We start from the raw sequence: 20,058 nt of genomic DNA on the forward strand, positions 1-20,058 counted from the left end.
TGGGGCCGGGTATGGTGGCTCACGTCTGTAATCCCAGCACATTGTAAGGCTGAGGTGGGTGAATTGCTTGAGCCCAGGAGTTTGAGACCAGCCTGGCCAACATGGTGAAACCCCATCTCTACTAAAAATACAAAATTTAGCTGGATGTGGAAGCTCACGCCTGGAATCCCAGCTACTCAGGAGGCTGAGGCATGAGAATGGCTTGAACCTGGGAAGTGGAGGTTGCAGTGAGCTGAGATCGTGCCACTGCACTCCAGTCTGGGCAACAGAGTGAGACTCTGCCTCAAAAAACAACAAAAGCCAGGTACAGTGGCTCACACCTGTAATCCCAGCACTTTGGGAGGCCAAGGTGGGTGGATCATTTGAGGTCAGAAGTTCAAGACCAGCTTGGCCAACATGGTGAGACCCCATCTCTACTAAAAATACAGAAATTAGCTGGGTGTGGTGGCAGGTGCCTGTAATCCCAGCTACTCGGGAGGCTTAGGTAGGAGAATCACTGAACCCGTGAGGCAGAGGTTGCAGTGAGCCACAACTACACCACTGCACTCTAGTCTGGGAGACAGGGCGAGACTCCGTCTCAAAAAAAACCAAAAACCAAAAAACAAAACACAATGAGATATCACCTTACCCCAGTTAAAATGGCTACTTAGTTTTTTATTTTTTTATTTTTTTATTTTTTGGAGACAGGGTTTTGCTCTGTCACCCAGGCTGGAGTGCAGTGGCATAATCATGGCTTACTGCAGCTTCAATCTCTCGGGCTCAGGTGATCCTCCTGCCTCAGCCGCATAAGTAGCTGGGACTGCAGGTGTGCACCAACATGCCTGGTATTATTATTATTATTGAGATGGGGTCTCCCAATGTTGCCTAGGCTGGTCTTGAACTCCCGGGCTCAAATGATCCTCCCTCCTCAGCCTCCCAACATGCTAGGATTACAGGCCACTGCACCCAGCCTAGAATGGCTATTATTACCTTTTTTTTTTTTTTTTTGAGACAGACCCTGACTCTGTCACCCAGGCTGGAGTGCAATGGCATGGTCTCGGCTCACTGCAACCTCTGCCTCCCGGGTTTAAACGATTGGTCCCACCTCAGTCTCCTGAGTAGCTGGGACTACAGGCGCCCGCCACCACGCCCGGCTAATTTTCGTATTTTTAGTAGAGACAGGGTTTCACCATGTTGGCCAGGCTGGTCTCGAACTCCTGACCTTGCAATCCGCTCACCTCGGCCTCCCAAAATGCTGGGATTACAGGCATGAGCCGCTACGCCTGGGCTACAATGGCTATTATTAAAAAGACAGGCTGGGGCTGGTTGCTCACACCTGTAATCCCAGCACTTTGGGAGGCCGAGGCAGGTGGATCACAAGGTCAAGAGTTCGAGACCAGGCCGGGCGCGGTGGCTCATGCCTGTAATCCCAGCACTTTGGGAGGCCGAGGTGGGTGGGTCATAAGGTTAGGAGATCGAGACCACGGTGAAACCCCGTCCCTACTGAAAATACAAAAAATTAGCCAGGCGCAGTGGCGGGCACCTGTAGTCCCAGCTACTCAGGAGGCTGAGGCAGGAGAATGGCGTGAACCCGGGAGGCAGAGCTTGCAGTGAGCCGAGATCACGCCACTGCACTCCAGCCTGGGCGACAGAGCGAGACTCCGTCTCAAAAAAAAAAAAAAAAAAAGAGTTCGAGACCATCCTGGCCAACATGGTGAAACCCTGTCTCTACTAAAAATACAAAAAGTAGCTGGGCATGGTGGCGGGCACCTGTAGTCCCAGCTATTCGGGAGGCTGAGGTGGGAGGAGCACCTGAACCCAGGAGGCAGAGGTTGCAGTGAGGTGAGATCGTGCCACTGTACTCCAGCCTGGGCGACAGAGCAAGACTCCGTCTCAGAAAAAAAAAAGACAAAAAATAACATGCTACTGAGGATGCAGATAAAAGTTGATCTCATAAAGGTAAAGAATGATAGTTAACAGAGGCTGGGGGAAGGGGTGGGGGATGAAGAGAGGTAGTTTAATGGTATAAACTTATAGTTAGGCAAAAGGTGTAAATTCTATTGTTCAACAGTAGAGTAAGGTAAGTATAGTTAACAACAACGTACTCCATATTTCAAAGTTGCTAAGAGCCTTGTACGGTGATGAGCACATGTAATCTCAGCTATTCAGGAGGCTGAGACAGGAAGACTGCTTGAGGCCAGGAGTTCAAGACTGGCCTGGGCAATATAGCAAGACCCCCATCTCAGAACAAAACCAAAACCAAAGTAGTTAGAAGAGAGGTCTTGAACTGCTCCCAACACATAGAAATGATAAATCCTCAACGTGATGAACACCTCAAATACCCTGACTTGATCACTGCACATTCTATGCATGTAGCAAAGTATCACATGTACTTCTTAAATATGTAAAATATGATGTATCAAATTTAAAAAATACTATCTCATCCTCCGTTCTTGTTCTCTACCCACCCCGCTACCACATACCCGGTTTAGAATGTATGTATCTATGTTGGGCAGTGGTCACATGGAGCAGTAGAACCACCACCAGGTTTTAACTCCAAATCTGTTGTGGAGGTGCTGTTACCTTGGGTGAGTCACCTGCCCTCTCTGGGCCTGTGTCCTCACCTGCTCCATCAGGGGAACACACGCCTGTGCCTGATGGAGGATCTGGGGGAGACTGTCTGCTGAGGCTGGCAGAGACTTCTGCACGCGCCCAAGGAGAGGCAATGCATGGCTGTTCCCCTGGGGGCAAGCTCTCCTACTCCCTGTGGGGGTCCCTTGTGTTGGAATGGAGGAAGCCACCAATTTGCGGATCTCAGAGGGCCCATCAGAGATGGAAGAGGAAGAGGCAGGCTGGGACACTGACCTGCCAGGCCTGCTGCCGGGCCTGGACCTGTAGCTGCAGCTCCTCCACCTGCCTCCGCCCTGCCAGGACGGCATCTGCCAGCTGCTGGTTCTCAGCCTCCTGTTTCTGCACGTGGCGCCGCAGGGTGTCCCGTTGCTGCAGGAAGTAGGGTGCCATGACGCTGTGCAGATCCTTCTCTGGGATCCCGCTGGGGCGCCTGGAGGGCCACATGGGGCACAAGGAATAAGGGAGACGGAAGGCCCTTGTGGAAGAGGGTTCGGTTTCCAAGCCCACTCGGTGACATGCCCACCTTGTCCCAAGTTGGGCTGGCTTCCCAGGTCTCTCCCATGGTCTCTCACCTCCCAAGACCTGTTTCTCATAGGAATGCTCACTTCCTGTCCCTGGGTTTCAATGTTTAGGGGTCCACCTCTCCCCCTTCTCACTTCAGCCCCTATCTTAGCCTTCCCGACCACACCCCACATTCCCCTCCTCTCCTCCACATACACTCCCCCATCCAGAACACTTCAGGGTCACTTTCTAGCCCCTGCCTCTGTCCTTGTGACCACTGCCTGGCTGGTGCGTCCAGTCCATCAGACTGTGAGTTGGAGAGGTTGGGGGTGGCTCCTGATGGAGGGCCCAGACTGTGGGAGACCCCCATAAGTGCTGGCTGCTCTGGGAAGATAAGGAAAGTCAAGTCTGAGGAGGCAAGATTACACAAGAGGTGGGTGGAAGGCACTGTGAGTTCTTTAAAAATTCTTTTTCAGGCCGGGCGCGGTGGCTCACGCCTGTAATCCCAGCACTTTGGGAGGCCAACGCAGAAGGATCACGAGGTCAGGAGATCGAGACCTTCCTGGCTAACACAGTGAAAGCCCGTCTCTACTAGAAAAACAAAAAATTAGCTGAGCGAGGTGGCAGGCGCCTGTAGTCCCAGCTACTTGGGAGGCTGAGGCAGGAGAATGGTGTGAACCCGAGGTGGAGCTTGCAGTGAGCTGAGATCACGCTGCTGCACTCCAGCCTGGGAGACAAGCAAGACTCCGTCTCAAAAAAAAAAAAAAAAAAAAAATTTTTTTTCAATGGCCGGGCACGGTAGCTCACCTGAGGTGGGGTGTTTGGGACCAGCCTGGCCAACATGGTGAAACCCTGTCTCTACAAAAAATACAAAAATTAGCCGGGCGTGGTGGCGGGCGCCTGTAATCCCAGCTACTCAGGAGGCTGAGGCAGGAGAATTGCTTGGACCTGGGAGGCTAAGGTTGCAGCGAGCTGAGATGGCACTGCTGTACTCTAGCCTGGCCTGGGCAACAAAGTGAGACTCCATCTCAAAAAAATAAAATAAAACAAAATTCTTTTTCAGTTGTGAAACTTAATTCCCTTAAGTATTAAGGTCACAGAGCATTTTTAAAAGTTGGAAATTACCAAAAAGATTTCTACTCCCTCTGGCCTAGGATTCTACTAAGGGAGGGAGGGTTGTGGGAGGCAGGGGCTCAGCTGCTGGGGTCTTGTTGGCCCCTACTCTCCACTGCTCATCCCAGGCCCCACTTCACCTTACACTTGGTGTACCAGGTGGCCAGCTGCTGCTGAAACATCAGCTCCAGGAGAGCAGATATTTGGTCTGTCTTGTTCACTGCTAAATTTCTGGCATCTAAAACAGTATCAAAGCCGGGCGTGGTGGTTCACACCTTTAATCCCAGCACTTTGGGAGGCTGAGGCAGGAGGATCACCTGAGATCAGGAGTTCAAGATCAGCCTGGCCAACATGGTGAAACCCCGTCTCTACTAGAAATACAAAAATTAGCCAGGCGTGGTGGTGAGCGCCTGTAATCCCAGCTACTCAGGAGGCTGAAGCAGGAGAATTGCTTGAACTCAGGAGACGGAGGGTGCAATGAGACAAGATCACACCACTTTACTCCAAACCTGGGTGACACAGCAAGACTCCGTCTCAAAAAAATAAAATAAAATAGTATCAAGCATATAGTAGGTGCTCCCTAACCTGTTGAATGAACAAATGTATAAAAACCAGTTGCCCCACCAGCCTCATCTACACCTGTAAGATGTACATGGTGATTCCAAACCTCACAATTCTGCCTCCTACTCCCCCACCCTCCCTTTCTCCCACAGGCCCAACAGGCCCTAAAATGAGCTCTCTCAGGAAGGCTTCTTCGGTCTGGCCTCAAACTACTTCCCTCCCTAATCCCCTGAACAACATGGCTTACCTGGGGCTCTCCTCCCCTGAAGGGAACTGTGCGATACAACAGCTTTCGGTTACTGTTTGGTGTCTGTCTGCTCTACTTGTCCCTGTCAAAAGGTTCTCTCTCAGAGGCAACAAGCCCAGAATCTCATGGATATGGTGGACGTGGGGTCAGCCTTTTAAGAGTTTTTTTGGAGCCAGGGTCTCACTATATTGCCCAGGCTGTTTCTGAACTCTTGAACTCCTGGTCTCAAGTGATCCTCCCACCTCAGCCCCCTGAATAACTGGGATTACAGGCATTCAGATCACTCCCTGCTTGGGTCAGTTTTAAAGTCTCCTTCAAGAAGCTGAATTGGCCAGGTGTTGTAGCTCAAGCTTGTAATCCCAGCACTTCGGGAGGTCAAGGTGGGAGGACAGCTTAAGGCCAGGAGTTTGTGACCAGCCTGGCCAACATAGTGAGACCCTGACTCTAGAAATAAAAAAAAAAAAGCTTAATTGCTGCCTCTTTCCTGTGCCTTCTCACCTCCCCTCCCCACTCTTACCAGGCCGGCTCTTTGCGGTCTTTGCCTTCTTCCACAATTTTATCCAAGGCATTCAAGACGGCTTCCAGGTTCCCCTCCTCTTTGATGTCAGAGATTTCCTCCTGAAGAGAAAGGAGGAAAGAGCTGAAATGACACGAGACGAGCTCATGGCAAAAATATGCTAAATTGCTAACAGCACTTGGTAAGATTTTGGCTAATTTCTGTTCTAGGTCTTTATGCTTTCCCTAACATTCCAACTTTTCTACATGTGGCTTGAAATTAAGAAAATAGGCTGGGTGCCGTGGCTCACGCCTGTAATCCCAGCACTTTGGGAGGGCCGAGGTGGGTGGATCACTTGAGGCCAGGAGTTCGAGACCAGCCTGGCTAACATGGTGAAACCCTGTCTCTACAAAAAAAAAAAAAAAAAAAAAAAAAAAAAATTAGCTGGGCATGGTGGCACTCGCCTGTCATCCCAGCTACTCGGGAGGCTAAGGCACAAGAATCACCTGAACCCGGGAGGTGGAAGTTGTAGTGAGTTGAGATCGCGCCATTGCACTATAGCCTGGGCAACAGAGTGAAACTCTGCCTCAAAAAAACAAACAAAAATAATTAAGGAAATAAAATATAAAGTGGGAAAAATGTTTTATTTATTTTTATTTAAAAAATCTTTTTAGCTAGGTGTGGTGGTGCACATCTGCAGTCCCAGTGACTCAATCTGAAGTAGGAGGATTGTTTGAGCCTGGGAGGCAGAGGCTGCAGTGAGCCGAGATCACGTCACTGCACTCCAGCCTGAGTGACAGAGCTAGACCCTGTCTCAAAAAGAAAGAAAAAAATTAAAATTTTAGGCCACTATACTGGCCTAAAGTGGGAAATATTTAAAAAGAGTCTGTAGGCTGGTAGTTCATGTAATCCCAGCACTTTGGGAAACCAAGGTGGGAGGATCGCTTGAGCCCAGAGTTTGAGGCTGCAGGAAGCTGTGATTATGCCACTATACTCAAGCCTGGGTGACAGAGCAAGATCTTGACTTAAAAAAAAAAAGACCCCATCAGCCCTTGCTGAGTTTGCATGGTCTAGAGGGCAGGCAACATAAAACATGTAATTACATTACAGGACAGTGAGCAAAGGCTGCATCTAAGATACCCGCATCATTTGGAAGGGAGGGATGATGGATGCTGCAGCCTGCCGGGCACCCAGGACAGCTCTAGGGGGCTGGGGAGACAGAGGGGTAGAGGGTGGGGCCGCTGCCCTCAGCGGACTGACAATCTGGAGACAGAACCCAAGTCAACAGCACCTGCCGGGCTTCCTCCCACTCACCCGGATAGAAGTCTGCAACTGAGCTATAAACTTGTCATAGATTCGCTGTGTGATCTCAGGCTGCAACTGGTAGAAGCGCTTATAGCAGTCAGTGAATCTCTGGTAGCTGGTGGGAAGGAGAGAAGCAAAGGTGGGGAGGGCCAAGCACGTAGCCGGCCATCAGCCTGCCTGGGCACCTCCGCTTCGCATTACAGGACTCTGAGCTCTGTCCACTTCATGGCCCTGGTTAAAGGCAGTGGATGCAAATCTCTTATCTAAGCACGAGTCATTGAGGCACGAGTTCAACCCCATCAATGCCCCATCAGCATCCCCACTCCCTCTTAGGAGAGCCCCAGGTGAGTTTAAGTGTTTATCCCTTAAAGATTACTCCCCACTCCTTCCACAGTTTCTAACAAGCTCTCACGTGAGGCTGATGGTGCTGGTCTGGGGAACCACACTTTGAGAGCCTCTGGTCATTCCAGTGCCCTGAAGGACTTGGATTAGGACAGGGCATGTGATGTCTGGGAAAGACTGGCTTACTCCTAAAAAAAGCCACATAGAAAGCAACTGATGCTGTCTCTGAAGGACATTACTATATCCAGGTGATGCTCTTTGGCAACCATAGGGGCCCTGGCCTGAGGGCAGAGTTTACACCAACCTGCAGCCACTCTACTTTGGGGCTTCTTGTTACACGAGGTAATATATTTCTCTTATTGTTGAAGCCTGATTTTCTTTCCTTTGTTTTTCTTGAGGCAGTCTCGCTCTGTTGCCCAGGATGGAGTGCAGTGGCGTGATCTTGGCTCATTGCAAATTCCGCCTCCTGGGTTCAAGCGATTCTCCAGCCTCAGCCTCCCAAGTAGCTGGGATTACAGGTGCCTGCCACCACGCCTGGCTAATTTTTGTATTTTGAGTAGAGACAGGGTTTTGTCATGTTGGCCAGGCTGGTCTCGAACTCCTGACCTCAGGTGATCCACCTGCCTCGGCCTCCCAAAGTCCTAAGATTACAAGTGTGAGCCAGTGCCCAGCCTGAAGCCTGATTTTCTACTTTTCTTTTTGAGACAGGATCTCATTCCATCACCCAGGCTGGAGTGCAGTGACATAATCTGAGCTCACTGCAACCTCCAACTCCAACTCCTGGGCTCAAGGGATCCTCTTGCCTCAGCATCCTGAGTAGCTAGGCCTACAGGTATACACCATCATGACCAGCTAATTCTTTTATTTTTATATTTTTGTAGAGTTGGGGTCTCACTGTGTTGCCCAGACTGGTCTCAAAAAACTGCGGGGCTCAAGTAATCCTCCTGCCTCAGCCCCGAAAAGTGCTGGGAGTCTAGGTGTGAGCCATCATGCCCAGCCAAGCCTGATTTTAAATCAGGTCTCTGCCACTAGCAGCTGAGAGCTCCTCACTGCTCAATCCTTTGCAGCTGGAAGTATCAAACGGTATCCAGTATATTCCCAATGGCTTATTCCTCTTGGACAGAGAAACTCAAGTTAAATGAACTCTTTTGGCTGTTTTTCTCCCTCCCCCTTGTTTCCTCCCTCTCCCTTGCCTGTGTCTCTCTGTCCACTCTCTCAGGCCCTTCCCCTTCAACAAATATTCACTGAGTGTCTGCTATATGCTGATCGCCCACCAGGAACTGGGTATTCGGGGTGGATAAGACTGACACGGCCCTCCCAGAGCTTCCAGTAGAGAAGGGGAGATGGCAGAAATGCGGAAACTCACATGCAAGTGATAATCATCTCTTGTGGAGAGTGGTTTAAAAGAAAAAGGCCAGAGTTATAGGGCTAACAGTGTATTATAAGGACCTTCTTTAAATTGGGAGCGGGTGTGGTCAGATGAAGCAGTGTTCGAGTGACTTGCAGAAAGCACCTAAGCCAAGGAAGATCTTCAAATACACAAAAGCTCACACTGATGCTGTACTATAGGTCAGGATGCTCCTCGGCTGTGAGGATCAGGCTGGCGGGTCACTGGGTAAACAGGGCATGAGGGCCCTGATGCCCAATGCAAAGCCCCACCCCCAGCCAGGGAGTCACTGCTGGGTCCTCCCTTTCTCATAGCTCTTTAAGCCTCCTCACCAAACCCGCCCCCAAACAATGTTTTTGGAAACAGGTGAAGACTACAAGCAGTGCTGTACTGGAGCCAGCTCACAGGGGCCTGTAAGAGAACTGCCAAATTTTCAGGAACTCTGGGCCAAGTGTTAAACATAGCCATTATTAAGAATTAAATTACATTAACTAACAATAAATTAACTTTAAAAACAAAGGTCCTAGGCGCAGTGGCTCATGCCTGTAATCCCAGCACTTTGGGAGGCAGAGACCAGTGGATCGCCTGAGGTTGGGAGTTTGAGACCAGCCTGACCAACATGGAGAAACCCCGTCTCTACTAAAAAACACAAAAAATTATCCGGGTGTGGTGATGCACGCCTGTAATCCCAGCTACTCGGGAGGCTCAGGCAGGAGAATTGCTTGAACCCGGGAGGTAGAGGTTGCGGTGAGCCGAGATCACGCCATTGCACTGCAGCCTGGGCAACAAGAGCGACACTCCGTCTCAAAAAACAAAACAAAACAAAACAAAGGTCCTAAAGACTCCAAACATACTACTTCCTAATCATTCTACCACCTTTTACTCTGCTCTTAAGGTAATTCGTATATATTGCTTCTGTCCGTGGAAATACTGGATCAAGGTATGCTGCTGCCCAGCTCTTCTCAACTCTGTGTATAGTGATGCCATGTTGGTAGCTTAGGAGTATCTACACCTTGGAAACTGGCAAACACTGCAAACAGGGGCTCTTTTCAGAGAGCTGGTTGTAAGCAACTACCAGTACACTTCTGGGTTAGAGTGGCAGTCTCTCACCTTTTCAGTGGTACACATTCCATGTGAGTACACTTTGGAAGCTGAGCTTAGGTACCTAAAAAACAATACTGTAGGCCGGGCACAGTGGCTCACACCTGTAATCCTAGCACTTTGGGAGGCCAAGGAGGGCGAATCATGAGGTCAGGAGAGGGAGACCATCCTGGCTAACACGGTGAAACTTCATCTCTACTAAAAATACAAAAAATTAGCCGGGCGTGGTGGCACATGCCTGTAATCTCAGCTACTCGGGAGGCTGAGGCAGGAGAATCACTTGAACCTGGGAGGCGGAGGTTGCAGTGAGCCGAGATTGTGCCACTGCACTCCAGCCTGGGCGACAGAGCAAGACTCCGTCTCAAAAAACAAAACAAAAACAAAAACAATACTGTACACAGAATAGATGATGGGCATTCCTTCAACCCTCAGCAGACTCCCAGACATCTTGTCTTGCTGCTGGCCTGACTAGCCACGCAGTCTGTGGCTACCAGAAGGAACGCGGAGGAACACACGATGCCTGACCAAGCAGGGCTGGAATTGAAACCGGGTAATTGTGGCTTAAAACAGGTTTGGCTTAGACATGGGAGATCCTGTTCCTCCACCCAACTTACTTAGCAGGCGGAGGGTCTGAGCTGGATGCATCTCTCTTCAGCTCAGGCAGCTGACAGCGGATAGGGCCCAGGACAGGGGTGAAGCAAACTGACCACCAGTGCTGCCTGTGACTTGTTCTGAGTTCTCCTTTATGGTATGATAATTCAGTGAAAGTGAAGGACCACAGAAACACACACACTCATACACAGATGCAAGATGAAGTATACGCTAACAGGACAATGTGGCTTAACCAAGGAGAAAGGCAGCCAGATTGGTGCCAATGTCAGTGAGTACAGGAAGAAGGTGTTTTTCTTGAGAGCCAATGCAGAATTCGGAATGTTTTGAATACCCTTGTGGATTTTCTGAAAAATATACTCAGGGAGAAGCAGGAAAGTGACACATTAAAAAAAAAAAAAAAAAAAAAAAAAATTTCGCTGGGTGGGTGGCTCACGCCTGTAATTCCAGCATTTTGGGAGGCGGAGGTGAGCAGATCACCTAAGGTCAGGAGTTCGAGACCAGCCTGACCAACATGACGAAACCCTATCTTTACTAAAAATACAAAATTAGCTGGGCGTGGTAGTGCATGTCTGTAATCCCAGCTACTTAGGAGGCTGAGACAGGAGAATCACTTGAACCCGGGAGGCAGAGGTTGCAGTGAGCTGAGATCATGCCATTGCACCCCAGTCTGGGCAACAAGAGCGAAACTCCGTTTCAAAAAAAAAAAACAAAACATGGTCAGGTGCAGTGGCTCATGCCTGTAATCCCAGCATTTTGTGAGGCTGAGGCAGGAGGATCACTTGAGTCCGGGAGTTGGAGACCAGCCTGGGCAACATAGCAAGACTCTGTCTCAATAAAAATAATTTAAGGCCGGGCGCAGTGGCTTATGCCTGTTATTCCAGCACTTTGGGAGGCTGAGGCAGGGGGATCACCTGAGGTCGGGAGTTCGTGACCAGCTAACCAACATAGAGAAACCCCATCTCTACTAAAAATACAAAAAAATGAGCCAGGCATGGTAGTAGGTACCTGTAATCCCAGCTACTCAGGAGACTGAGCCGAAATCATGCCACTGCACTCCAGCCTGGGCGACAGAGCAAGACGGTCTCAAAATAAAATTAAAATAAAATAAAATAAAATAAAATATAAAATAAAATAAATAAAATAAATTTAAAAGTAGTTTTAAATCTCGGCTCACTGCAACCTCCGCCTCCCAAGTTCAAGCAATTCTCGTGGCTCAGCTTCCCAAGTAGCTGGGATTACAGGTGCCTACCACCACACCCAGCTAATTTTTGTATTTTTAGTAAAGACAGGGTTTCACCATGTTGGCCAGGCTGGTCTTGAACTCCCAATCTCAGGTGATCCACCCACCTCGGCTTCCCAAAGTGCTGGGATTACAGGCGTAAGCCATTGAGCCTGGCCAAAAAATTTTTTTTAATTCTTAACTATTTGCCCCAAGTGTCAAATTTTATCTTCTTACGCAAATTATAATATCCTTGTGGACAGGGATGCCTTCTGCAATGCTGCTGGGATCTCCAGGGTGCCCACAACCATGTTAGATACACAGCAGCATGTAAGATACTCTGTAGACTGGGTGACTGGGGCTAAGGTAAGGCCTGGGCTGCCCACCCTGGACCCCAGGATCCTAGGACCTGAAAAGCTTGGGAAGAGGAGTCCTCCTTCAGGAGCCTCCTTTGCAACCTCTCTGTCAAGGCTCCTCTTCACCCCATGATGGGACGGTCTCTTGGCCCTGGCATCCAAGAGTACACAAGAGGTCACCTAGTACCCAGTGCATACTGGGTAACTTTATTGGTTCTCTGGACAGATTGCCTGTCATTTTCCCTGGGTTCAAATCCTATCTCTACCACTCATCAGCTAGTGACCTCGGACAACTTCTTTACCTCTATAAGCCTCAGTTTCCTCCTCTGTCAAATGGGGATAATAACTATCTAGGTCTCACAAAATTACTGTGCAGATTAAGTGAGGTAAAATATACAAAGTCCTCAGTATGGTGCCCAGCACATTGAAATGCTTCATGTTAGCTACAATTATTCTTACTAATCTCAAAATAACAGTCCTCACTGCCCTTCAGAAGTACCGAAGTCAGTAACTTGGCTTCCCAGAGATGGGAAGTCTCCTCCCCGGTGGAAGGCAGGTGCTAGTGAATGAGGCTTGTGTGCAATTGCTTGTGCAGAAACCAGCCCCGCAGGGGTAAGAACCAGCTGTCAGGATTTGTCCCCACCAGACAGAAAAGGCCAAATTGTGGCCCCAAAAAGGCTAAATTTATCAGAAATGAAAGTAACTTTTAAAAACCACATTTACTGAGTTTCAAAACTGAGATGACGATATTAACTGATTTTAACCTGTTAGTTTTTTCTCGGGAGGCCAAGGCAGGAGGATCACTTGAGCCAAGGAGTTTGACATCACCCTGGGCAACATAATGAGACCCTGTCTCCACAAAAAATTTTTTTAAATAAAAATAAAAAAATTAGCTGGGCACAGTGGCTCATGCCTGTGATCCCAGTGCTTTGGGAGGCCGAAGTTGGGGGGGATCACTTGAGGTCAGGAGCTCGAGACTAGCCTGGCCAACATAGTGAAACCCCATCTCTACTAAAAATACAAAAATTAACCAGGTGTGGTGGTACATGCCTGTAATCTCAGCTACTTGGGAGGCTGAGGCAGAAGAATCGCTTGAACTCGGGAGGTAGAGATTGCAGTGAGCAGAGATTATGCTGCTGCACTCTAGCCTGGGCGACAGAGTGAGACCTCACCTCAAAAAAATAACAAATAAATATTTAAAATATTTAAAAAATATTTAAATAAATTTGACTTCAAACTATTTAAGCACAGAATCAGGCTCTGGTCATTTGTCAATCTGTTGGTTTACATACGCAGATAAATTGTGCAGGACAGCATGGAAAGACAAAAGAGGGTAACACAGTATCACGGTGTACACAGTGCTAAGAGAGCCAAAAAAGGAGCCAGGACTTGCCTTCTTTCCCTGTGGTAACCGCCCAACGGAAGGCCTGTTTCACAGGTTGTCCACCAGAGGGCAGGTGGGGACCAGCACTTCCGTTCCAATGAAGGAGTGGAGAGCCGGGAAGGCTGAGAACAAAACAAATAGAAGCTGGGGACGCAAAGGCAGAATGGTACAATGGACTTTGCAGACTCGGTGGGGGGTGGGGGTGAGGGATAAAAGACTACACATTGGGTACAGTGTACACTGCTCGGGTGATGGGTGCATCAAAATCTCAGAAATCACCACTAAAGAACTTATCCATGTAACCAAACACCACTTGTTCCCCCAAAAAACTACTGAAATTTAAAAAATTAAAAGGCCGGGCATGGTGGCTCACGCCTGTAATCCCAGCACTTTGGGAGGCCGAGGCGGGTGGATCACAAGGTCAGGAGATTGAGACCACGGTGAAACCCCGTCTCTACTAAAAATACAAAAAATTAGCTGGGCACGGTGGCGGGCGCCTGTAGTCCCAGCTACTCAGGAGGCTGAGGCAGGAGAATGGCGGGAACCCGGGAGGCAGAGCTTGCAGTGAGCCAAGATCGCGCCATTGCACTTGAGCCTGGGCGACAGAGTGAGGCTCCGTCTCAAAAAAAAAAAAAAAAAAAAAAGCTGAGGACTGGAGTGACAGAAATTCTTGCTCTTCATCCCCTATTCACTATACAGCTGTCCATTTCATTAAGAAATGTTTCTCATCTGGGCGTGGTAGCTCATGCCTGTAATCTCAGTACTTTGGGAGGCTGAGTTGGGCAGATCACCTGAGGTCAGGAGTTCAAGACCAGCCTGGCCAACATGGCAAAACCCCATCCCTACTAAAAATACAAAAATTAGCAGGGTGCGGTGGCAGGCACCTGTAATCCCAGCTACTCGGGAGGCTGAGGCAGGAGAATCGCTTTAACCTAGGAGGCAGAGGTTGCAGTGAGCCAAGATCGCACCACTGCACTCCAGCCTGGGCAACAGAGTGAGACTTTCACTCAAAAAGGAAAAAAAAAAAAAAAATTCTCCATTCAGTCTTTTTCTCTCTCCACTTTCTGGTCCTGTGTACACTGGGAAGCCCCAGGACTGAGAAAGGGAGAGGAAGAAAGAAGAAAGGGATAATGTTTCTTAATGAAAATAACAGGAAAGTCTCCAGGCCAGTGATTCAAGATGAATGGTTGTATTAAAAGGTTATCTTTTAAAAATTAGTCTTCTGGCCGGGCGCGGTGGCTCAAGCCTGTAATCCCAGCACTTTGGGAGGCCGAGACGGGCGGATCACGAGGTCAGGAGATCGAGACCATCCTGGCTAACACAGTGAAACCCCGTCTCTACTAAAAATACAAAAAAAATTAGCCGGGCGAGGTGGCGGGCGCCTGTACTCCCAGCTACTCGGGAGGCTGAGGCGGGAGAATGGCGTGAACCCGGGAGGCGGAGCTTGCAGTGAGCTGAGATCACACCACTGCACTCCAGCCTGGGCGACAGAGCCAGACTCGTCTCAAAAAAAAAAAAAAAAAATTAGTCTTCTGACAGGTACAAAGTTACAATTAGATAGGAGGAATAGGTTCTGGTGTTGTACAGTAGAGTGACTACGGTTAACAGTAAAATATTGCATATTACCAAATAGCTAGAAAAGAGGCTTTTGAAGGTTCTCACCACAAGAAATGATAAATCCATGAGATTACATGCTAATTACCCTGATTGGATCATTATATAACATAGATATGTACCCTATAAATATGTACAATTACAATGTGTCAATTAAAAATACTTAAAATCAATCCTAATTATATCTTTAGGTTATTTGGTCTCTTGGACTAACTTAACCTTTCATTGTTTAGCTTCTTCCTTTGAAAACTGCTGGAAAACTTCAAAAATCTGAAATTGGGATACTTTTCCTGAGAAAGATGGAAAAAACTTTGTGGTTTGATAAATATTAGCATGAAAATAAAAAATGCCAGCAGGATAATTGTATTCATTTAATAGACACTTACTGAGCACTGACCAGGTACCAGGCCAAGCTTCGTGGTACAAACCCAAAGACGAGACAGTACAATTCCTGCTGTCAAAGGGATTGCTGATCAGCCTTCAGGAAAATGAGTATGAAAGAGCATGGGGTCTTAGCAGGGGCTTGGGAAAGACTCCCTAGAGGAAGCAATGTCAGAGAGAGAAGCAGGAGCCGGCCACGGGACAAGAGAAGAGCAGCATGGAGTAAGCTCAGGGAGTGTAGCTGAAGGGCGGGGTGTGTGTGTGTGTGTGTGTGTGCGCGCGCGCGCGCACGAGCACCTATGTGCATGTGTGTGAAGATGCAGTAATAACAGGAAACTGAGAACTTATTAGTGCCAGGCCCTGTTCTATGCACTCTACATAACTCATTGAATCCTTACTATGAATGACCCTATGAGGGGTGATTCTATTATCATCACCCTCATTTTTCAGATGAGGAAGTTGAGGCAGAGAGAAGCTTGCCCAGGGTCACACAACCAGCATATGATAGAGCCAGTTAAGACTCAATCCAGGCCATCTGGCCATGTTGGCTTCCACGCAGGGCCAGACAAAGAGTCTGGAGTGTGGATGTATCATGACCGGAGGAGCTAGAAAAGGGACTGAAGCAGAGATGTGATATGAACAGATCTACACCTTAGGATGTGCACTCAGCTGCTGTGTGAGGGTGGATTCAGGAAGCACAGCTGAGACAACGGCAGCCCGGAGCAAGGCAGAAACAGTGGGGACAGAAAGAGGTGGATGGTCTGGAAATACACGGAGGGAAAGTATGAGCACGCCAGGCCTGGAGCCACACACCACAGTTTGATGACTCATGCCCACCCTTCAGAAACAAATCACCACCAGTAGCAGGCATCACCTGCACATTCAAAGAGGGTGAGATATTTCCAGGGCATTTATAGTCAGAACAGTTTATATATTAAACCACTCTTTTTCCTGTGACAAACTATTTCCTATAAACACCAACAGTCTTTGGCACTAGTTTAAAACTCTGAGTTCATTACAAATGCAATTCGCTTTCTTTTCTTGGTCACTGCCAGACGTAGACTTTAAGTCACTTTATACATCTTACCCTGTGCGGCATATCCCAGGTCAGAAGACTGGACCACAAGGACATCTCTAAGCATGGCATCTAAGAACTCAAGAACTGTCGCCAGACATGGTGGCTCACGCCTGTAATCCCAGCACTTTGGGAGGCTGAGGCGGGCGGATCACCTGAGGTCAGGAGTTTGAGACCAGCCTGGCTAACGTGGTGAAACCCCGTCTCTACTAAAAATACCAAAATTAGCTGGGCGTGGTGGCGGGTGCCTGTAATCCCAGCTAATCAGGAGGCTGAGGCAGGAGAATCACTTGAACCCAGGAGGCGGAGGTTGCAGTGAGCAGAGACTGCACCACTGCACTCCAGCCTGGGTGACAGAGTGGGACTCCGTCTCAAAAAAAAAAAAAAAAAAAAAAGGCCAGGTGCAGCAGCTCACGCCTGTAATCCCAGAACTTTGGGAGGGCGAGGCAGGTGGATCACAAGGTCAGGAGTTAGAGACCAACCTGGCCAATATGGTGAAACCCCGTCTCTAATAAAAATACAAAAATTAGCTGGGCGTGGCGGTGTGCGCCTGTAGTCCTAGCTACTCTGGAGGCTGAGGCAGGAGAATCCCTTGAACCTGGGAGACGGAGGTTGCAGTGAGCCAAGAGCGTGCCACTGCACTCCAGCCTGGGTGACACAGCGAGACTCCATCTCAAACAAAACAACACAACTGTCAAACACCTCTTGCTCCCTTAGCCCCCACAAACCAACACATGCGGCACAGTTGCCAGGGTGCTGGAAGCACCTATAGCAGACCCAGCTTCTCTCTGAATAGTACTAACTGGTCCTCAATCTGAGCCCCACTAACGATGCCTCTAACCAACTGCCTCTAACCCACCAAGAGGTGGGTCGTGGTTTGTAACAAAACACAAAAAGGAAGCACCCTGTCTGCTTGCTTTAGCTCAACAGGAGAAGAGTTTTCAGATGGCTCAGGAGGCCATGGGGACAGAAAAGAACCCTTCATTTCCAGAGACCTAGGCAGAGGTTACAAAGGGTAGGCTCCAACAGGGCCATGTTTCTCTGCTCTGAAGCCCGAGAGAGAACATATTGGGGAGGCTCTCCCTCGGCCAAGATAATGAAAGAAAGATAGCTTAAAGGAAGACAGCAGGGTGTGAATCCACGGGATCTGAAGCCCATCGTGGCCAATCATCTTTCAGTCTTTTCAGGTGCATCATATAATGCACCCTCTCACTCAAACTGACATTTATGTGGAAAATATGCTGAATTGTGGGGAAAATCTACCTATTCGTTATCCTTTTGGATAACGAACATGTGAATAAACTCACATTAACTATGGTCAGACTCCTGTCCCAGGTGTAAGTACTTCATTCTTGGGACTGAGGACTTTAAAGGCTTTTAACTTAATGGCTTAGGACTGGAGAAAAGTCAAGTATTTGCATACATCTTAAAAGTCTGTATTTGGCTGGGAGCAGTGGCTCACGCCTGTAGTCCCAGAACTTTGGGAGGCTGTGGTGGGCGAATCACCCGAGGTCAAGAGTTTGAGACCAGCCTGACCAACATGGAAAAACCCCATCTCTACTGAAAATACAAAATTAGCCGGGTGTGGTGGTGCATGCCTGTAATCCTGGCTACTCGGGAGGCTGAGGCATGATAATTGCTTGAACCTGGGAGGTGGAGGTTGTGGTGAGCCGAGATCACGTCATTGCATTCCAGTCTGGGCAACGAGAGCAAAACTCATCTCAAAAAAAAAAAAAAAAAAAATCTGGATTCATATATGACACTTACTGAGCCCTTTCTCTGTGGAAACCAGCTGAGAGTAAGCTCCTATTTAATCAAATGAGGAGAAGGATGTTCTAGTGAGGAGAAGCAGCAGTGGGAAGACAAGATGGCAGGGGTGAAGGCAGGGGGCAGTACTCAGTGCAGAAGAGCTTCCGTGCCCATGTGTGTGTCTGCACTGGCACTCAGGTGTGCATGCGCTGTACCCCCAGGGCCCTGACTGGGGGCTGGTGAGATGGGAAGGAATGGCCTTGCATGCCATGCTAAGGAGCTGCATTAATTCTGGAAGCAACCCTGAACCAAATAAACATTTTAAGCAGGAGAAGGGGATCAAATCTAAGCTGTAGACTGGAGGGAGGGCACAAGACTGAAGCTGGAGGGCCAGTTTGGAGGCAGGTGCAAGAGCCCAGTGAGAGACAGTCAGAGCCTGAATTCAGAAAGTGTCAGCAAGGATGGAAAGGAGGAGTCGGAGGCTAGAGAGGCTGGAGCCAACAGGGGTGGGCAGCTGAATGGAAGTGAAAGTGATGGACGTGCCAACGAGGACTCTCAAATCTTTAGCCTAGAGAATGGATAGTGGTGATTCCTTCAACCAAATCAGGGATCACAGGAAGGGAAGAGGTGGAAAAGAAATCCTGTTCCCATGCTGAGGTGATGATTCTGTGGGACACCAAGTGGAGATTTGTAGTAGTAGACTATTGGAGATAGAGGTCTGAAACTCAGGGGAGATATTGCTTGGGATTCTCCATTTATCTAAAACTATGTACTGAATGTCTCCTGTATGCCAGGCACCGTCATGAGTAAAGAATAGAGAATGATGAACAAGACAGACGAGATTCTGCCCTCAAGGACTTTAGGTTTTATGTAGGGGAGACTGATCGCAAATAAGTAAACAAGCAGACAACAGAACAGCAGACTGCAATATGTGCTATGAAGGAATAAATAACTGGTGTCTATCATGACAAATAACCAGGGGAGCAAGGCGGCCTTACAGAGGGTCAGGGAAGAGATGGACAAAGACCATTCTTGGCAGAGCAAACAGCAAGTACAGATGCCAAGGCAGGAAAGCACTTGAAGTTCCAGGCAATGAGGAGGTCAGTATGGCTGAGTATGAGTGCAGCGGGGCACAAGAGGTAGGCAGGGCCTGGAAGCCCTGGTGAGGAGCAATGGACAGTCACCAAAGGCTTTCAGTAGCAGCGAGACATCAGATGGGAGAGGCGGGTGAAAGTAAGGAGAGGGCAACGTTCACATGTTTAAAGGACAGGAGAAGAGGAGCCTGGGAAGGAGCAGCTAGTCAGGTAAAGGGGCAGAGAATGATGTCAGAAGCCAAGGGAGAAATCTGAAGAACAGAGGAGTGGTTGACAATGTCAAAGGCTACAGGGAAAGCAAGTATGTTAATATTTTAAAAATATATATCCAGCTGGGCGCGGTGGCTCACGCCTGTAATCCCAGCACTTTGGGAGGCTGAGGCAGGTGGATCACCTGACGTTAGGAGTTCAAGATCAGCCTGGCTAACACGGTGAAACCCCATCTCTACTAAAAATACAAAAATTAGCTGGGCGTGGTGGTGGGCACCTATAATCCCAGCGACTCAGGAGGCTGAGGAGAATCGTTTGAACCCAGGAGATGGAGGTTGCCGTGAGCCGAGATCACGCCACTGCACTCCAGTCTAAGCAACAAGAGTGAAACTCCGTCTGAAAAAAAATAAAATACACACACACACACACACACACACACACGCACACATATATATGTACATATCTCCAAAGTATTTAGCAACAAAGAAGTGATTAATAACGCTGAAAGGGGTCGTTGTAAAGGAAGGGTGGCGGAAAGCCCCATGATGAGGAAAACGTGGAGACAGGCCGGGCGCAGTGGTTCACACCTGTAACATCAGCCCTTTAGGAGGCTGAGGCAGGAGGATTGGGAAGTTGGAGCCTAGAAGTTGGAGACCAGCCTGGGCAATGCAGTAAAACCCCATTTATACAAAAAAATTAAA

The 20,058-nt window shown here is 48.6% G+C and overlaps 1 protein-coding gene across 2 annotated transcripts in view; it reads right to left on the bottom strand.

Moving 5' to 3' along the window:
- Positions 1-20,058, bottom strand: part of PMF1 (polyamine modulated factor 1) — a 30,265-nt gene that overhangs the window by 2,658 nt on the left and 7,549 nt on the right. The window contains exons 2-4 of one of the 2 annotated variants that reach the window (XM_007976753.3): positions 6,843-6,948; positions 5,550-5,650; positions 2,845-2,979 (exon numbers count right to left, since the gene is read on the bottom strand). In XM_007976753.3, the coding sequence (XP_007974944.3) occupies positions 2,845-2,979; positions 5,550-5,650; positions 6,843-6,948 (342 nt within the window). Of the gene's footprint in view, positions 1-2,844; positions 3,041-5,549; positions 5,651-6,842; positions 6,949-20,058 lie in introns of both variants that reach the window. The other variant, XM_007976750.3, reaches the window with a different exon arrangement.

Source organism: Chlorocebus sabaeus, chromosome 20, assembly GCF_047675955.1.
Source record: "Chlorocebus sabaeus isolate Y175 chromosome 20, mChlSab1.0.hap1, whole genome shotgun sequence".
Classification (NCBI taxonomy): domain Eukaryota; kingdom Metazoa; phylum Chordata; class Mammalia; order Primates; family Cercopithecidae; genus Chlorocebus; species Chlorocebus sabaeus.